The 18,011-nt window shown below is 39.7% G+C and overlaps 3 protein-coding genes and 2 pseudogenes across 4 annotated transcripts; 2 read left to right on the forward strand and 3 right to left on the reverse strand.

The window, feature by feature from the left end:
• Window positions 1-704: 704 nt before the first annotated feature.
• On the reverse strand, window positions 705-7,337 carry LOC143509142 (putative pre-mRNA-splicing factor ATP-dependent RNA helicase DHX32; annotated as a pseudogene).
• An 87-nt stretch (window positions 7,338-7,424) lies between these two features.
• On the reverse strand, window positions 7,425-17,861 carry LOC143509205 (uncharacterized; annotated as a pseudogene).
• Window positions 8,676-10,141, forward strand: LOC143523492 (uncharacterized). Its single transcript, XM_077017986.1, has 6 exons — window positions 8,676-8,781; window positions 8,904-8,948; window positions 9,063-9,125; window positions 9,333-9,533; window positions 9,669-9,913; window positions 9,988-10,141. Exons 1-6 carry the CDS (start codon window positions 8,724-8,726, stop codon window positions 10,102-10,104), a joined length of 729 nt encoding a protein of 242 aa, XP_076874101.1. The 5' UTR covers window positions 8,676-8,723; the 3' UTR covers window positions 10,105-10,141.
• On the forward strand, window positions 10,360-12,862 carry LOC143523486 (G2/M phase-specific E3 ubiquitin-protein ligase-like). The gene is made up of 8 exons (XM_077017978.1): window positions 10,360-10,597; window positions 10,675-10,872; window positions 10,974-11,060; window positions 11,419-11,669; window positions 11,761-11,889; window positions 11,983-12,123; window positions 12,195-12,300; window positions 12,388-12,862. The coding sequence occupies exons 2-8, from the start codon at window positions 10,770-10,772 to the stop codon at window positions 12,618-12,620; spliced, it is 1,050 nt and encodes a 349-aa protein (XP_076874093.1). The 5' UTR covers window positions 10,360-10,597; window positions 10,675-10,769; the 3' UTR covers window positions 12,621-12,862.
• On the reverse strand, window positions 13,017-15,593 carry LOC143523477 (uncharacterized). Of its 2 annotated transcripts, none has more exons than XM_077017965.1 (6): window positions 15,147-15,593; window positions 14,870-15,003; window positions 14,405-14,552; window positions 13,920-14,168; window positions 13,466-13,573; window positions 13,017-13,198 (listed from the first exon to the last, which is right to left on the reverse strand). In XM_077017965.1, exons 1-6 carry the CDS (start codon window positions 15,509-15,511, stop codon window positions 13,033-13,035), a joined length of 1,170 nt encoding a protein of 389 aa, XP_076874080.1. In that variant the 5' UTR covers window positions 15,512-15,593; the 3' UTR covers window positions 13,017-13,032. The 2 variants fall into 2 exon arrangements, with proteins under 2 accessions (XP_076874080.1, XP_076874069.1); XM_077017954.1 differs by having other exon boundaries at window positions 13,466-13,585.
• Window positions 17,862-18,011: the final 150 nt, after the last annotated feature.

Raw genomic sequence — 18,011 nt, forward strand, 5'->3', positions numbered from 1 at the left:
CCTTCAATATTGAACTTTTTTAGGACACTGGTTACACCATTGCGCCCTCTAGTGGACAGTTTTAAAATTGCCTTGATTTGAAAATCAAATGCTAAGAAACAGACTTTTTTAGTTTTAATCCAGCAGTATAATTTTGACTAATATTTTATATTAAGAGACAGTAAAGTGTATCAGTGAAAAATTATCAAAATAGACTAATCTTATAAATTCCATCGCCTGCAACTTGTTCAGAATGCAGCTGCCTGGTTTCTTCTAATACTCGCAAGCACGATCACATTACTCCTGTTCTTTACTCTCTTCACTGGCTCCCAGTAAAATTTAGAATTCAGTTTAAAATCCTGTTGTTTGTTTTCTGTGCAGTCCATGGACTTGTTTAAAGTATTTTGCTTTACCCAAACAAAAAATGGCAACCACAAAAAACCCTGAAAACCAGAGAATGCAGCCAGTACTATTATCATTTTCCCCATGTAACTAAAATATCCTAGTTTTTCTTCCTTCAAATACAACACTCCAAAACTTGTAGCTGCAGTTTTGGAACAACATGTGAAACAACATGCGAGTCTCTAGAGCTTCATGTGCATTCAAACTAGCGCGGCTACTGCAGTACAGCATTTAAATACCCGTTTCCTGTTCCTTAATTTGAGTCTCACTAATGCCTCTAGAAGTCCATTTACTTGTTAATGTCTTTATGTATTTTTCCATCGTCACTGTATGACACAGCGTTCATAAGGCTGTTTTTCATGGGTGGTGTTGTTCTGGATCTGGGGTTCCCTCTTGCCCTTGGGGGGTGCAGCTGAGCTGTGCTCTGTGATGTGCTGCAGTACCTCCTTACTCTTAGGGGGCAAGTTGTAGAAGAAGTATTGAGGAGCCATGCAGATGAACCTGTTCATACGAATAATAAACAGAAATGTGAATATTAGACACTTCAATATAAACACAAAGGAATGTGTCTACATATTTGACTACATTTCATTTGTCATTATCTCCAGTCTTCATACATTCCTGAACTCTAAAGGGTGTTGGAAGAATAAAATAACATGAAAAGTAATTTTAGAATCACATGCCATTCGAAAGTACATGCCATTTGAAAGTAAAGACATTAATTCAAGTTCAACCTCTAGCTCTAGCCTCTAAAGGTACAGAGGAATGGAACAAACGAACCAGAATAGAAAATTAGCTACATGACAAACAATGTCAGGGCAAAACTGGACTTGATGGGTTTGACTGTTCTGTGTAAAAACTCTCTAGCAGTAAAAACCTCACTGGCATATTAGCATTCATCAAATGCAAACTAAAGGATCATTACATTAATAATAGTTGTTGCATTAAACACCACGTTTAAAACTCATAAAAAAGACTTACTCGTGCTGAAATCTGGGTGACCGTTCTGATGCAGTTATTCTCTGACAGCGTGTGCTCATGGTATACAACCCACTCCGGAAGGTTCCGTTTGTGTGGCTCAGTCCCATAACACGAGAGAGGGTGGATCTGAGCCACGTGCTTGTGGGTAAGAATGAAGTAATTCCCTGATCCATCAATGTCCCTGGCCACCTGGGATATTGGAACAGGCACTTAGGGTCAAAGCTAAATTTAATGATTCCTGTGAGGTCTTTTAAGTTAGAAACTCATGCAGGCTAGAAACCCATACAGCAAGCATTGGTTTGCATTATAAATATACACTACAAACAGCATTTTGATGGGATATTAACAAATACTGGCTTGTGTGAGAAGAACTGTGCACAAATTTCGTTGTATTACATTGAAGATTTATTATGAGAAAACTTGACCAAAGAAGTTTCTCATCCAGACTGGAAACTGCCGTTCATACTGAGTCTAATGGCCTGAATGCTGAGTCTAATGGCCTGAATACTGAGTCTAATGGCCTGAATACTGAGTCTAATGGCTTTACCTGCATGAAGAAGCCTGCCAGTAGGACCTGCTTGGTGTTCAGTTGGTCTTGGAGCCGAACGCAGGTGAGGACACCTGGAGCTCTATCCGCCTCAGGATCTCAGCGAGCTCTGCACGAACAGCATCGGCTGTTTGCAGAGCAGCCAGACTCAGGTAATGATCAGCACACCATTGTGCTAAACTGGAACCTGCAGTAAATCAACAGTTCCACAATAATTGAATTATTCTGTAATTAAATTATTCTGTAAATTATGCTGTCGCTTCCACTGCTCTGGGATATAGCAAAATAATTAAGTGAATATGTGTGCTTTTTAAATGTATTTAACACTCTGCAATTCATTGATTTGTTGATTTTCTCAGAACATATACACTGCTCAAAAAAATAAAGGGAACAAATAAACAACAAAATATTACTCCAAGTCAACCACACTTCTTTGAAACCAACCTGTTCAGTTAGGAAGAAACACGGATTGTGAATCAATTTCACCTGCTGTTGTGCAAATGGAATAGACAACAGGTAGAAATGAGAGGCAATTAGCAAGACCCCCCCTATAAAGGAGTGGTTCTGCAGGTGGGGACCACAGACCACTTCTCAGTACCTATGCTTTCTGGCTGATGTTTTGGTCACTTTTGAATGTTGGTGGTCCTTTCACACTCGTGGTAGCATGAGACGGACTCTACAACCCACACAAGTGGCTCAGGTAGTGCCGCTCATCCAGGATGGCACATCAATACGAGCTGTGGCAAGAAGGTTTGCTGTGTCTGTCAGCGTAGTGTCCAGAGGCTGGAGGCGCTACCAGGAGACAGGCCAGTACACCAGGAGACAGGCCAGTACTCCTGGTAGATTACTACTCTCACTACCCTGAGATGGCACTCCTGAGAGATACTACAGCTAGTCAGGTTATAACTCACATAAAGTCAATTTTCGCACGTCATGGAATCCCTGACGTTGTGATGACTGACAATGGACCTCAGTTCAGTTGTGTGGAATTCTCTAATTTTTCTAAGGCATTTGAGTTTACACATGTGACTTCAAGCCCACAATATCCACAGTCAAATGGTCTGATAGAGAACGGAGTCAAAATTGTGAAATTGTTGATGAAAAAAGCCAAGGATTCACAGACTGATCCTTATTTAGCGTTGCTTAACTACAGAGCTACTCCCATGTCTCATGGTCAGTCACCAGCCGAGCTTCTATTCAATAGGAGGCTTAGGACTCGCTTGCCTCAGCTGCTGGAAAGCGGTTGTGAACACGGGACGAGCGTAATTGTGGACAAAAGACATGCAAAAGTATCACAGAAAAAATACTATGACAGAGGGTCTAAAGAACTGAAGGAACTGAAACCAAATGACAGAGTGAGGTTACATGATGGGAAAAATTGGAGTCTAGAGGCTCAGGTCCTACAGAACGTGGCTCCAAGGTCCTATGTGGTTCAAACACGTAATGGTGTAACCTACAGGAGAAATCGTAGACATTTACTGGCAGTTCCGGAAAAGGAACAGGTTAGGACAGAGGAAACAAATCAGAGTGCAAATAACCAGGGAGAAAATTCTCCACACAACACACCTGAATTGGAAGGTGATGGGCAAACTGTGACGCAATCGGAGGTGAGGAGAACAAGCAGAACCATTAAAGCACCACAACGACTGATAGAGCAAATATAACATTAAAAAAAAGAGAAAAAAAAGAAGAGGAGAAAATAAATGAATAAATGGTTTATTTATTGTGGTTATTTTAGAATAGAGTGGTGTCATTTGTTTGAGAAAAAATTTGTGTTTTGGGTTAATAGAAACCAAGTGATTGTTTATAAACTCACATTTGTAGTTTGTGTACAGATTGTTTGTAGTGTAAAACAATGTTCTTGACAGGAGGGATGTGATGTAGTGTTTGTTGGATGATTAGAGTGGTCAGCGTATCACGTGACCAGAGGGACACACAGCGGGCTCAGCAGTTCTGTAACGGAGTGGAATAAAGAAAACCGTTTTACTTGTTCAAACCGGAGTGAGTAGTTTTATTAAGATTAAACACCAAACACAGCAGTGTCTGTCAGCGTAGTGTCCAGAGGCTGGAGGCGCTACCAGGAGACAGGCCAGTACACCAGGAGAAGTGGAGGAGGCCGTAGGAGGGCAACAACCCAGCAGCAGGACCGCTACCTCCGCCTTTGTGCAAGAAGGAACAGGAGGAGCACTGCCAGAGCCCTGCAAAATGACCTCCAGCAGGCCACAAATGTGCATGTGTCTGCACAAACAGTTAGAAACCGACTCCATGAGGATGGTATGAGGGCCCGACGTCCACAAATGGGGGTTGTGCTCACAGCCCAACACCGTGCAGGACGCTTGGCATTTGCCAGAGAACACCAGGATTGGCAAATTCGCCACTGGAGCCTTGTGCTCTTCACAGATGAAAGCAGGTTCACACTGAGTACGTGGCAGACGTGACAGAGTCTGGAGACGCCGTGGAAAGCGATCTGCTGCCTGCAGCATGACCGGTTTGGCAGTGGGTCAGTAATGGTGTGGGGTGGCATTTCTTTGGAGGGCCGCACAGTCCTCCATGTGCTCACCAGAGGTAGCCTGACTGCCATTAGGTACCAAGATGAGATCCTCAGACCCCTTGTCAGACCATATGCTGGTGCGGTTGGCCCTGGGTTCCTCCTAATGCAGGACAATGCTAGACCTCATGTGGCTGGAGTGTGTCAGCAGTTCCTGCAAGATGAAGGCAATGAAGCTATGGACTGGCCCGCCCGTTCCCCAGACCTGAATCCGATTGAGCACATCTGGGATATCATGCTCCATCCACCAACGTAACGTTGCACCACAGACTGTCCAGGAGTTGGCGGATGCTTTAGTCCAGGTCTGGGAGGAGATTCCTCTGGAGACCATCCGCCACCTCATCAGGAGCATGCCCAGGCATTGTAGGGAGGTCATACAGGCACGTGGAGGCCACACACAATACTGAGCCTCATTTTGACTTGTTTTAAGGACATTACATCAAAGTTGGATCAGCCTGTAGTGTGTTTTTCCACTTTAATTTTGTGTGTGGCTCCAAATCCAGGCCTCCATTGGTTAATACATTTGATTTCCATTGATGATTTTTGTGTGATTTTGTTGTCAGCACATTCAACTTTGTACAGAACAAAGTATTCAATGAGAATATTTCATTCATTCAGATCTAGGATGTGTTATTTGAATGTGTTCCCTTTATTTTAAGAAAATAAGACAATTAATATCAAAAGACATATTTTTTGTTGCAATGGTCAATGTATGTTCATTATGATTTGGTCTGTTTTCTTTGTAGTTTGAAGTTTCAGGTTGCTTTATCAGGACAAACTGCTCCAGTTTTTGAATGGTTTAAAAATAGAGAATTGTAGTAGCACAACACACTTGCTTGCGGTATGTTTTAGTTATTAGTGCTAGTTAGCTTGGTCAACAATCAGCAACATAAGATGCATCAGTATTGGTTATGGAAGAAACTAAGAAAAATCTAAAATTTCTATTAAGAAACTAAACTTTGTGCAAATTATAGATACAAGAAACACATCATCAAATTTGGCCAGAACTGATATGGTATGGTGACACAACATTCAAAGTGACCCTTATGTGAACCGACTTCACATTCATCATCTATAATATGAGCTGTCACACCAAGATAATTCTTGTTGCTAATAGAGGTCCAACATCCGCGAACGGCGGAAACATTCATACTTGCCGCATCTTACTTAAGCCTTCGACCACAGAGAGCGGTCTACAGTCCACAGCAATCCATCTCGCCAGTGAATTGGTCAATTTTGTTTCTTAATTTGAACCCCGACATGTGGTCGAGTGTTGACTGGCGACACTGTTTGCTCGTACTAGGAATACATTTAGCAGCTAAGTTATCATTACTGACCTGCGCGTTAGCCCCAACATGTTTTGCGTTGAGGTGGTAACGAAGGGTGGAAGTGCTCCTGTGATAAGCGAACTCCTTCCTACATAAAGTGTAAATAACACTATTTGTGTTTGTACTTCCATCTGGAAGTTTCTTATATTTAAATTTCTCATCCACCAGCGTAGCCTCTTCAGTCATCTCCATCATACTCATCTTATTGTGCGTCCATATAATATGTATGTCTGGAACTCGTGCACTGAGAAACATTCCATGGTGCAAAAGTGTCTCATGTGTTAAATGTGTTAAAATGCGTTAATTTTTTTAGTTTGTTAGTTTTCCTGTAATTAATTAATCGAAATTAACGCGTTAAAGTCCCACCACTACAATTGTTACAATAAATGTTTGGGATGCTTAGAACGTTCAATAAACACACTGAAAGAGTCAAATATAAAATAGGTCTTAGTAAATGGAAGTGAATATGTTTAGTAACAATACACATTTAGTTCACATTCTGGGTTTGATATGTTAATGAGTCTGGTGTGTTTTAATTCTCACGTGACTCACGTGAGCTGTGCTGGCTGTGTTTGTAGGCGTTGTACACACTGATAAGGGTGAAGTGGTCTCCGTCAGCATGGTGGAAGCTGTGATGACATGCTAAAGCCTTCTGCTTAAACTCCACAGGAGGGGCCAGGAAGCAAGACGGAGCTGCAAGAGGATAGGACACATCATAAACCATGGATTCAGTCAATTCAGTCAGTTTAATTTATCATGTCTGCAACACTGACATGAGCTACATAGAGTGAGAAGTATCTGGATGAAACAGTTTATACAGCAGGGTGAAAAATGTGTCTTTTTATCATGAACCAACATGTTCAATAAGGTGTCAAAATGCCGGTCCTAATGAAGGTAACCTCAATGTTCATATCTGGCAGCCCTACTACCGCTCCACAGAATAGAATGTATGTTATAGCAAAATGTGATTTAAGTTTTCCGTATTTGGCAGATGCTTTTTTCAGAGCAACTTACATGAATTACATATATCAGTACAAACATACGCTGTATATCTCTAGGAATCAAACCCCTGACATTGCTAGGTGTTGTCCTAGCTTGCCCTACCTGTACTACCTGTTGAGGTGTGAGTCTAGTTTAAACAGATGCTGACAACCAAACACGAAAACTAAACAGTACCAGGATCTTTTCTCCTAACTAAACAGATGAATTAGTTTCACTATAATGAAAGATGTAGTCACTGATATGCAGATGTATAGAAAAACAAAACAATAATAAGGTGGTTTGTCAAAATGGTTCATGTATGGATGGATAGACAGTGGGGTGAAAATACATGGCTTACACATTATTCTTGCCTGTTAGAATGAATGACATTACCTGTTAACATGGCAGCAATGGTTAGCACCTCACTCGCACAGTCAAACTCGCAGGAGGCCAGCAGACTCTTAGCCATCTGCGGTTCCAGAGGCAACTCAGACATAATCACTGCAATCTCAGACAGGTTCCCATCATTATCCAGAGCCGTTAGATAGTCCAGCTCTTCTAAAGTCTGCATGAGGCGGGAGACACAAACAATAACTCGCCATCAGTTAGACATAAAAAATACATAACACTAGCCAACTGACTAGATACCAAGACTATCTTACTTACTGGTGTCATGTTTCTCAGCAGCATTTAGAAGTCGGTGCAGCTCGGTTGACTTAGTCAGGTGTTTGGACTCTTCGATAACCTTCGGCTTGAAGGTTGTGTCCCACTTCTCAAGCAACCTGGAGGACGTTTCCTCACCAAACAGCAGCACAAAATCTTGATTCAGCTGTTGATCAAATACACATACAAATGTATCAGTGGTCAATGCACTGTAAACAGCCAAACCAAATGAAAGCCTGGATTTTAAAAACCAATGCACAACTCACTAGTCCTTTGACATCTAAAAAACGTGGGAATGTTTTTAGGACATCTGTCGTTCTCTGTGAGTCATGCACTAGGTTCTAGTGATGTTCAAAGGACATCTTCATCTTCAACACTTTTGGTTCATCATGACAATGAACAAGAAATGATAGAGCTTCCTGGCAGGCATCTCCATCAAGGTGCTCAGGCACTGATGCTACTGATCTTCTGTGATTTGTTCCTTGTGCTTGTGACACTGTGGTTGCCTTAACTGATTGTTGAGATTTATTCCTGGACATCGTCTTCAGGCGCCATGCTAAATATCCTGTGCTCTTTTCGCAATCATAGAAATGCTCCTGTTAATAAAAAAAAATGACATAGTTCCATCATTCATTGATCTTTTATCACAGATTAAAATCTGATAAACTTTACAGAGCTTGCTATGTTAACTAGCTTAGCCTGCCTGGTGTCTCAATGAGCTATTGTTACATTACAAGTCAATTTCCCTATTCACTTCTATTCAAACTGAGCACAATGTTTTCCCCTAATGACACTTAAGAGTTCTGTCTCTATGTAAAACTGGTATAATTTCTGAAAATAAGTACTTTAAACGTACATAGCCCTTTGGAGAAAAAGGATCCTTCAGTGAAGGAAAAAGTGTAATGATCCCCAGGGCATACTTCTCCTTCTGTTTACGGGACGGAATCCTCCTTTATATGGAGGACGAAAGGTGACAAATAAATAAATAAATAAATAAATGTACAGCCTAAAAGTAGAAATTCATGAACAAATACATAAATATTCGACATAAAATAGTTTTTTTTTTTTTTTATGCATTTAAATGTTTTTTTGTGGATTTATTTATGGATTTAAGAATTAATTTATTTGTGGATTTATGGATTTAAAGATTTATTTATTTATGGATTTATTCCTCAAGTCCATGTTAATGAAGTGGGCGGGGACTATTGCAGTTCTAACGAGCTATTGGTCGAGGGAGGTGTGGATGAGCTGCAAGGCGGACAAGTCATAACTAGTGATCCTTAATCCTTACAAAATGGCACGTGGAAAGTTGTCCCAGGTCCTGCGAGAAATCGCAGATGAGCTGGATAAGCGTAAGTTTCGCGTTTTTAATTATTTTTGCTGATTATCAAAATGTATTTATACCGAAGAACGACACCGTTATGCTCTTTAATGAAATAATGTCCTCGTGTTCTAACTGCCCCTCTCCTTGCAGCGTCAACATCTGCAGCAACCTCAGTCGCAGTCGATCTGAACCAGTGTAGGTTTAGCGTTTTCATTCTTTTCTATAGATTATTAAAATGCAGTTTTACCCAGGAACGCCATAGTTGTACTGTTGTTTAGTTAAATAATGGCCTCATCCTTCTCCTTGCAGCAACCTCGTCTGCAGCGGCTCAGTCAAGCACAGGTTCAGCTCAACATATACACCCTGTAGATGGTATGTGGCTTATTTGGGTCAAAGAACCCACAAGCATCCAGGAGCCGAAGTTAATGCGAAACGTGTCCCAATAGTATTCAGCTGTAGCCGCTAGTTCTTAGCCTAGCTAATTGCAGATTAAGTTAGCAACGACATCACTAGCTAGAAAGCACATTTACGTGATTGGAATGACAAAAACTCACAAATACATTTGTTGTGCCACTATAGCGGAAGTTGCCAGACTGTTTCGGCCATATAAAGGAAGACCGCTGTCCAGGCGTCAAACGTTTGGACAATTAAGACAGCCCTGTTCGTATACTCATACGTTCTGCTGTCTGTCGGACAAAAATGCAGAATCTGTTCCTACTCGTCAGCTGAAACGGCGACTGAGCACATTTGGTTTAGGGGAGAAGCGCGTTACCTATCGAGGTGAGTGACCTGTGTTTATGATACAGAAAATTTAAATAGTTCGTTCTTTAGTGTGTTAAGAATCTTAAATAATTATTTTTGATAACATTGCAGTTTTGAGAAACTTTCTAATTATTAATAATTGTTTTTTATAAGGCAACCATAAAAGTCCAGATGAATTCAAAAGGTTCCTTTTGGAGGCGTATCCCAAACTGAGACAGGGTGGTGGATTTGAGCTCTTGAGAATTGCTGGTACAACTAAAAGTAGGCAACTGAGTATCATACCTTGTCCCAGGGAAGGATATGATGTGAATTTGAATTATTTAAAGGATCCACAGACTCAAATAGGTCACGCTACAGTATTCATTCGCCCACTACAGAGGAATCTTGATATGGACAATGTAAGTAACTCAGTTCGACAGAAATTTGTCTTTACTTTTTTCTATTGTTTTAAACAATGTATGTTGATCCTTAGGAACCTGAGGCAGAGATTTGTGAAGAGGTAGCTGGACCACCTCAAGAATGCATGACATGTGGTGCTGAATTTCCCTTTGCAACAATCAAGTTTCACAGTGATGAGTGCCTAAGTTAATTTACAGTGGAATTTAAAATACATTGTGAAAAGCTGGATACACCATTTACATCTTTAGAAAATGAGAACTGAAACCTTTTGAGTTTTAGATATTGGTTGTAGTTAGTGTGATTGGTTTGTGCTCTGGTTATTTGAAATGAACTCCACTACTTGTTATTCCTTTAGAGGAAACTTCTGCACCTTCATAGTGGCTGAATATAATTTATGAGGGTTTTCTTTTTAGCCTAACAGTCAGTTTAATTTAAATATTTGCATGTAAGGAAGTCACAGGATAGTGAGCAGGTAGTGTGTGAGGGAGGCCCAGAAAGTCCCTGCTCCAGCACCAGTGAGGGGAGACCCAGACAGTCCAGCTCCAGCACCAGTGAGGGGAGACCCCTGAGAAGCTCAGGACAGCCTGAAACTGACAACAGTATCAACTTGGTGCCATCTCAGGGCAATGAACTATATTCACACATTATTGATTTGGACAGCATTGAGGAGAGGGAACCGGATGGTCTGTACACCTGCATAATATACTTATTTTTATGTCGGTAGTTGGAGCCTGTAACAAATAATCTTTATTATTTACAGATTGGAAAAATGAGCCAAATCCAGCATATGCTGCAAAGAAATTCAGAGACAGCCTGTTACAAAAACACGAAACTGGAAAACCACTACATCTTCAAATGGATCTCAGAGATACTCCAGCAGACAGGGAGAGGGCAATCCTGTCTTTTTATAAGATGGCTAATATTGATTGGGCTTGCCCATTGTCTTGCACACTCAAGGGTAATGTTGACAAAGACTTCGGAATAAGTGTACTTGATGGACATAAAAATGCTTTCTTATATATCTGGTTATGTATGAAATGTTTTTTTTATGCTTTTTAGGTGATCCAGCTATTGGAGATGGGGTGATGCGCCATTTCTTTGAAACCATTATGTCTAAAATTCAACATGGTTTTGAAATAAACTTTAGTAAGTCATGGTATCTTTGTATGCACTTTAAAGGGAAATGTATAGAGAGAATCAGTGCACATTTGTTGCAACCTCTCTCCTGTCTTTTTAAATGATTTGACAATCTGAGGGCATCTCAAAAAGCTGTGTTCTTTTCGGCCAGCATATTTTGCTTCTTAGTTTTTAATTACTGTGCTGTTTAAAGGAAATGTTATTGCTGTTTTAATGTCCCTAAAGTAAATGCTAATATATATTAATATACATAACAGGCTATCAATCAGCTTTTTGCCTTAATGCAGTGATCATTTAACAGGGAAAGAGAATGTTAGTCAAATATTTTAAAATGTGTTTTTGATTAACAAAGCAATCTTCTTTGAAGTGCCAGGAGGAACACTTCTATTTGAAGGTGAAAAAGACCATCTGATTCCATCAACATCTCAACTTCTTTTTGAGAGCGATTTCTTTCTTGTTGCTGGCCGAATGATGGGTCACTCATTCCTCCATGAAGGGCCAACCTTTGCTGGACTAAGCCCAGCAATTATGCATGTGTTGTTTGGTGGGTCGCCAGAAACGACCACAATTGAGATTGCAGACTGTGCTGACACTGATGTCCGTGACCTAATCAGTATGGTATGTTCCTTTTAGATACTGTTTTACAAGGATGATTGTACAATTCCACTTGCATATTTATGTATGAACAAATTATAACATTATATTTTAGCTTGAGAGTTCAAAGGAACTTGCAGCAGAAGACAAAACAAAAATCACTGAGCTAGCAGTGTCCTGGGACTTACCGGCGTTGACATCACAAAACAGAATGTGGCTACATGACAAACTTCTCTATCATGCAGTGAGTTGTCTGTCCTCTTATTGTGTGTCTAGGTGGTAGAGGCAAGTAAGACACATGAGTCTCCTCATTGTTATCAATATTCAATTTTTGCAGGTCATTGGGAGGACATGGAAGCAAGTGAAGCAGTTAAGGCGTGGCTTAAAAGAAACTCTGATCTGGCCCTTGCTGACTGAGCGAAAGGATACAATCCCTTTTCTTTTTCCACGGTCCTCTGACATGCAGTTCACTCCTGAGGTAAATGTGGGTCTGTAGAATAAACCTGTTTATAGATGGATGTTTTAAAGTTCATTAACCTGTTCTATTAGATGATTCTAGAAAAAGTCAATTGGCCAGTACACAATGAAGACAGCGAGGTTAACCTGGAGGACCAGTGTAGGCTTACTGAATTTCTTCGCAGATTCATTGAGAATAGTACGTGAATTTTATGTATTGATTATTGAATTAGGGAAGTTAATTATAGATTCACATTTTATGATTTTCATTGTTATTCATTTGAAGAGTTTTTATATGCAGGCTCCTCAAACATCCTGCATGTTCTTCTGCGATTCTGGGTGGGCTGGAGCATGCTGCCAAGATACCTTGATGTGGAAGTGATGGAATGTACCTTCTCCAAGTCCAACACATGCTTTCATCTGCTAAAACTACCCGGCCACTATAAAGAATACCTGGCCTTTGAAAAGGACTTGCTCGGAGCAGTCTGGAGCACGGACAGTGGATTTGGCTTGATCTGAGACTTTTAATTAAAATCAATAGGAGTTATGAGATATTCATCATTAATTAATATCTGATTAATCCAAATAAAGTGTCATGTTCGTTAACATTTATGCATTTGGACAAGAATTGCACTTACCAGCTAGAACGTTAATAATAATAATATTCTTTTGTTACTCTTTATGGACAAGTCAGATTGTGCAGTACATTTGTTTATTGCAGCGTGTCTGGAAAAACTCAAACATGCAGTATTATTTTTACAGTGAAGTTGTTCTTAAATGTAACATTCAATAAAAATTCTGCTGAAATACAATGTTAGACTGATGAGAATCCAAACAACTAAAAGTGAGTGCAGGAGCTCATTAGGTACGTCGTGTCAGAAAATGTTGGGAACAAATTAGGATTGTATTTCCTCTATTAAATTGACTGTTTCTAAATAAATGTCAAGTGCACATGACAATGGGCCTTCTGGAGTTGGCAGTCTTTGAAGTTCCTGCTCGGTAAGTGGCCGTTGGAGCTGAACCTCTGGAATCTCAAGCCCTGGTTGATGGTGACTGTAAGACCCTGTCCAGTCAACTCCATACTCCGTGCTGTTAACCTAAAATTGATGAAGTTGTTCAAGTTGAAGGACCAATATATGTGGTAATTATATAACAAGCTGTTAAAAGAACCATACAACCTAATCAAATTAGTTTCCACTGAAATATTAATAAAGCAATTAATATGTAGGTAGAGCCAATATCATGCATTAATCTATGTAATTTATACAGCTGTGAATTATACAACATTGAATTCAACTCAACAATTCTTAGTAATAAATGTGCATTTAGGACAATGATGAAGACAAACGTATTTTAAAATTAACCTGTACAGGGTCTTGTACTTCCACATGCTTATGAAGTGCCCAGAGCTGCAAAGGAGATTGGTTCTGCTCTGTGCGCAGTCTATGGTGATTCCAGGAGTCCTTAAAAAACTGAAGATGTCTCTGAATTAGTGGGAGAAAGCACCAGTGCAGTGCAAAAAGATGAACATCCTCATCTGGATTCAGAAGACCTTCTCTCTCAAGATCGTGTAAAACAGATCCAACACTCCAGAATAAACGTCCCTCCACAACCTCTCAATTCTTAAACAAGAAAAAAAGAGCAAAAGATACAATGAAATATTAGATTCCTCCAGAAAGTTTTTGAGCTCTAGTGTAGATTGTGAAGATACTAATGCATTAATTCCTGTGATTTTTAAGACATGGTTATGGCATAGAGGTCTCCGTTATGTATCAGAGCTCAAGTACAGTGTTCATGAATGAGCAAATACTAACATACCTTTGATTGTGGACACTTCTACCAGTAATAAATGAATTCCGGTTTTGTCCTCTGTTGGCAATCATGAAATGTGCCACATCAACATTCTCCCCTCTTTTGTCTGACCTCACACGAGATGGCACACCATAGACGCTTACAGCTTCTAAAAAGCTGGTCAAGACCGTGGAGGCTCTGTTGTTAGTAGCTGCCTTCAGGTACACTATGAGCCTGCTGTAGCCATCTACACCACCATGAACAACAATACGCCATCTAAAATAAAAAAACTGAATGTTAATACTTTGTCTTAATCCAAATGTAGTTGTACAAGCCATTATTGTTGTACACAAAATATAACCGTAACTTTTACTGTACCTTTTTTTATTGAGCTTTTCACTGAACAACACTGTTTATGTACCGTCAGTCTCCACTGAGAAACCTTCATGTAATACTTCTCTATTGAATTTTCATAGCAGTTAATTGTGAAATGTATTATGACACAGACTTACCGAATCAACTTATGATTTCCATCTATATGCCATAGACTGTTAGGTCCTGGCACATTATATCTTCTGCGCCTCCGTGGATTAAGGCGGAGGGTGCGGAAAGCCACTCCGTGCTCATCTACACGCCGCATTGCATCTTGAACTCGCTGTCCTACAAAGGAAGAACAATAAAAAACAACTTTGAACAAGTGCAGTCATACCCATATAAAATCAAAATCATTTGAAATAATAAAAAAGGGTGAAGTCAGGTGAGTTAGGCCATCAGATTAGGCCATACAAGCTGATGTTAAATACTATTTCTAATACTCTGGGCCAAATTGTACTTGAGAGGTTGAAAATGATCTGACTGGTCTAAAGTTGATGTTCATTTCAGCTGAAATAAGACAGATGTTTTAAACATTTTATATTTTATAAACATTTTATATTTATATATTTGTCAAAACAAATGAAATAGTAGTAGTTACTTACTCTGTATGTAGATCCCTCGGGCATTAAGATGTCCAACCATGAGTTTGTATCCTGAATTTGGATGATGAAGAAGAATGTCTCTCACCATGGCATCAAGGTCATTGTCATCCACCGACGAGTACAGATCACCGACTCTGTACAAATTATAAGCACGTTTATCCTAGCATGCATCCCTAAACACGATAGTTGAATCGAAGAGCTTCTACTACGGGTGCGTTTAAAGCAGAACACGTAGCCTAGTTATCTAGACAATGTAATAAGCTAGTTAGCCAATTACCTTAATCCATTCTGTGCCATCCTGCGACGAATGGTTCTTTCAGAGACCCCAAACACAGACGCTATTTGACCCGCTGTAAGGCCCATATGGACATATGCCTCTATTGTCTGCAATGGGAGCAAAAAGGCAGGGCGACCTGGACCACCCACGTTACCTGTCGCAGACACGGACTCGTGTTGAATTTGGTGAGCAACTTGCTGCAGGTTGTCCAAAATTGACAGGTCAATATCAATCTCTTCCCCGAGTTCCGACAACTCTAAAACTATTCCTTCAATCCTAAATGAACAATCATCAAAGTGCCCACTGTCCAACTCTTCGGCTATTAATCTTATTTCCGCAGCAACTCTTCTCCTCATTTCTGCCATGACTACTTCTTGAGGTAGTTAAGTATTACTCACCAGATTCAAAAACAAGGCAGGAGTAATCGAACACACAGCTTTGACCAAGATTACCCAATAGCGTATTGATTTAGTCTACTTCATTAGCATATTGGAGAAGGAAATCCATAAATAAATAAATCCTTAAATCCAGAAATAAATAAATTCTTAAATCAATAAATCCATAAAAAAATAAATCCTTAAATCCAGAAATAAATAAATTCTTAAATCCATAAATAAATAAATACTGTTTTAAGTCGAACATTTATGCATTTATTTATTGATTTTTTACTTTTATGCTGTATATTTATTTATTTATTTATTTATTTGTCACCTTTCGTCCTCCATACCTTTAAAGAAAAAGCTATTTAAAAAAATAAATAAACATGTCCTACTACAGGGCACTAATTCAATGCCATTCATTCAGTTTACAAAAAACTGTTTAACAGTTAAAACAGTTTAAGACGAACTTACCCATGCATTTCAGTCATATGGCTAGCCAATATGTTGACAAGCTGCCTCCGGGTCCGATGATTCAGTGATTTCTCTGACTTGTATACTTCAAGGACATGCTGACCTCCAGGTTTCATAACCAAGGCATTTTCTACCATCTATTAAATCCACACGTGAGAAATGTTTTCACTATACAATTCAGAATCAAAAATTACTTTCATGGGATTTGTTGTAATGAGCGACTTTGTGACAAATTCCATGTGCTGTGACTGGTTTGTGTACTCTTGCCAGTATCAAGTAATCGAATACAATTTACTGTACCACTTACTGTTTATGGCTGGCCAGTTAGAAAATGGTTGTCCTTCTTCCAGTTCAGTCCCACACACATCCACACAATTCTAAATTTCACATTTTGAAGTTCAAAGTTTACTGATGGTGTTGAGTCCAAATTGTATAAATCAATGACTCAAGTACCTCTTTTGCAGCCTCAGCCTCAGAAAACACTGTGGTAGGTGGGTTCCCATCTCTGAAGTTATGAACAGGTCTGTCTCTGGAGTGTCGAGTAAAGAGGTCATTGTCACTTGAAGGTAACAGCGTATCCGTGAGGGAAAATGCTGATTGATCTAAAGGAGGATTTTTGTTTTAGATACTTGTATAAAAAAGGAAGACAAAATGTATCCAAAAAGGTGTGGTGGTATATATATTTATCAATGTGTCACACTATGGTTTATATAATTGCATAATAAAAGGAAAAAAATGGAAATAATCCACCTAATCTTTAGTGACACCAACACACCTTAAATTGCAACGAGAGGATTTCATATGTTCACTCTACACCTAAGTGATTTTTAAAAAATGACAAAATAATACTTGTAACGGTCTGCGCTGGGCAGAACAGGGAGGTGGACACAAACACTGAGGAGAGCGAGATTTATTCAAGGGAATACCAAAACCGTGATTGAAAGGACAGGCGTGGGTCAAACCAGGAGGGCAGCCAGAACATGAAAGGTACACAGGCATACTTGGACAGGGAACTAAACAAAACGGAGAAACACGGAACAGGCAGAGATCTATACGGATGACAGAAACACAGAGCAAACTCACGAGCGGGATGAAAACAGCGAACAGGAAAGCACAACTGACAGAATGAACAAAACAACCGATAACTAGACCTGGGAGACACAGGGACTAATATACACAGAACTAACTGGGAACAGGTGAGAACAATGATGACAGGGGCGTGGCAGACAATAGGGAATTATCAAAATAAACAAGCAGGGCGGGACAAACGGGCAAGGAACACAGACACGAGGGAACACGGAGTGACAGCTAGGAGAGGGGGCGTAGCCATACGTGACAATACTGGTCATTATTTTATGAACAGTAATTTACAGTTAAAATACAGTACACCAAATATGCACTTTTGGGTCATGGAGTGAAAGAAAAATAATCTAAACTGCAAAGTTAATTTTTTTCAGAAAAATATATACAACTTTGACATAGCAAGCTGTGGCTTTGTATAGCAAGAATGGGATGCTTATAACCAAACGTACATTTGCAAACTTATGCTGGTAGCATGATTATACTGACTACAATGCAAATTCTAACAAAACCTACCTTCATCAGACTCACTGTCACGTACTGTCAGGCATAAGTCAGGATTGGCCTCCATCAGTTCAAGAAGGATGTCTTCCTCCACTGCCGTGTCACTTTCATCAAAAATGTACAGTTCAGATGCACTGGGAATCCCAAACTTGTTTGTGACTATAGGAAGAGCAACAAGACACAGGATGACAAGCCTGTACCAGGTTCAAAACTAAACATTAGTATACAGTCAAATCCATGCACCTTGAACACTAAAAGCTCCAGTCGCAAAATGGCACATCCTATGCATTTTTAAATATAAAGCCAAAGTTCCAATGGAAAAAAAGAGAATTCAGATTAGGGAAAGGTCTTAAGAGAGAAGTTGTTCAGTTTATCCATAATGTTCTGTATTTACTGCATATGGTTAATTAGAACCATACATAATTCATAA

This window comes from Brachyhypopomus gauderio, chromosome 1, assembly GCF_052324685.1.
Source record: "Brachyhypopomus gauderio isolate BG-103 chromosome 1, BGAUD_0.2, whole genome shotgun sequence".
Lineage (NCBI taxonomy): Eukaryota > Metazoa > Chordata > Actinopteri > Gymnotiformes > Hypopomidae > Brachyhypopomus > Brachyhypopomus gauderio.

Coding starts and splice junctions, on each gene's coding strand:
- LOC143523492 (XM_077017986.1), top strand. CDS start 8,724: ATGGCACGTGGAAAGTTGTCCCAGGTCCTGCGAGAAATCGCAGATGAG. Junction 8,949..9,062: donor CGCAGTCGATCTGAACCAGT/GTAGGTTTAGCG, acceptor TTCTCCTTGCAG/CAACCTCGTCTGCAGCGGCT. Junction 9,126..9,332: donor ACATATACACCCTGTAGATG/GTATGTGGCTTA, acceptor GTGCCACTATAG/CGGAAGTTGCCAGACTGTTT.
- LOC143523486 (XM_077017978.1), top strand. CDS start 10,770: ATGGATCTCAGAGATACTCCAGCAGACAGGGAGAGGGCAATCCTGTCT. Junction 10,873..10,973: donor ATTGTCTTGCACACTCAAGG/GTAATGTTGACA, acceptor TATGCTTTTTAG/GTGATCCAGCTATTGGAGAT. Junction 12,301..12,387: donor TCGCAGATTCATTGAGAATA/GTACGTGAATTT, acceptor ATTCATTTGAAG/AGTTTTTATATGCAGGCTCC.
- LOC143523477 (XM_077017954.1), bottom strand. CDS start 15,511: ATGGCAGAAATGAGGAGAAGAGTTGCTGCGGAAATAAGATTAATAGCC. Junction 14,169..14,404: donor GGAAATCATAAGTTGATTCG/GTAAGTCTGTGT, acceptor TTTTTATTTTAG/ATGGCGTATTGTTGTTCATG. Junction 13,586..13,919: donor AGAAGTGTCCACAATCAAAG/GTATGTTAGTAT, acceptor CCACTAATTCAG/AGACATCTTCAGTTTTTTAA.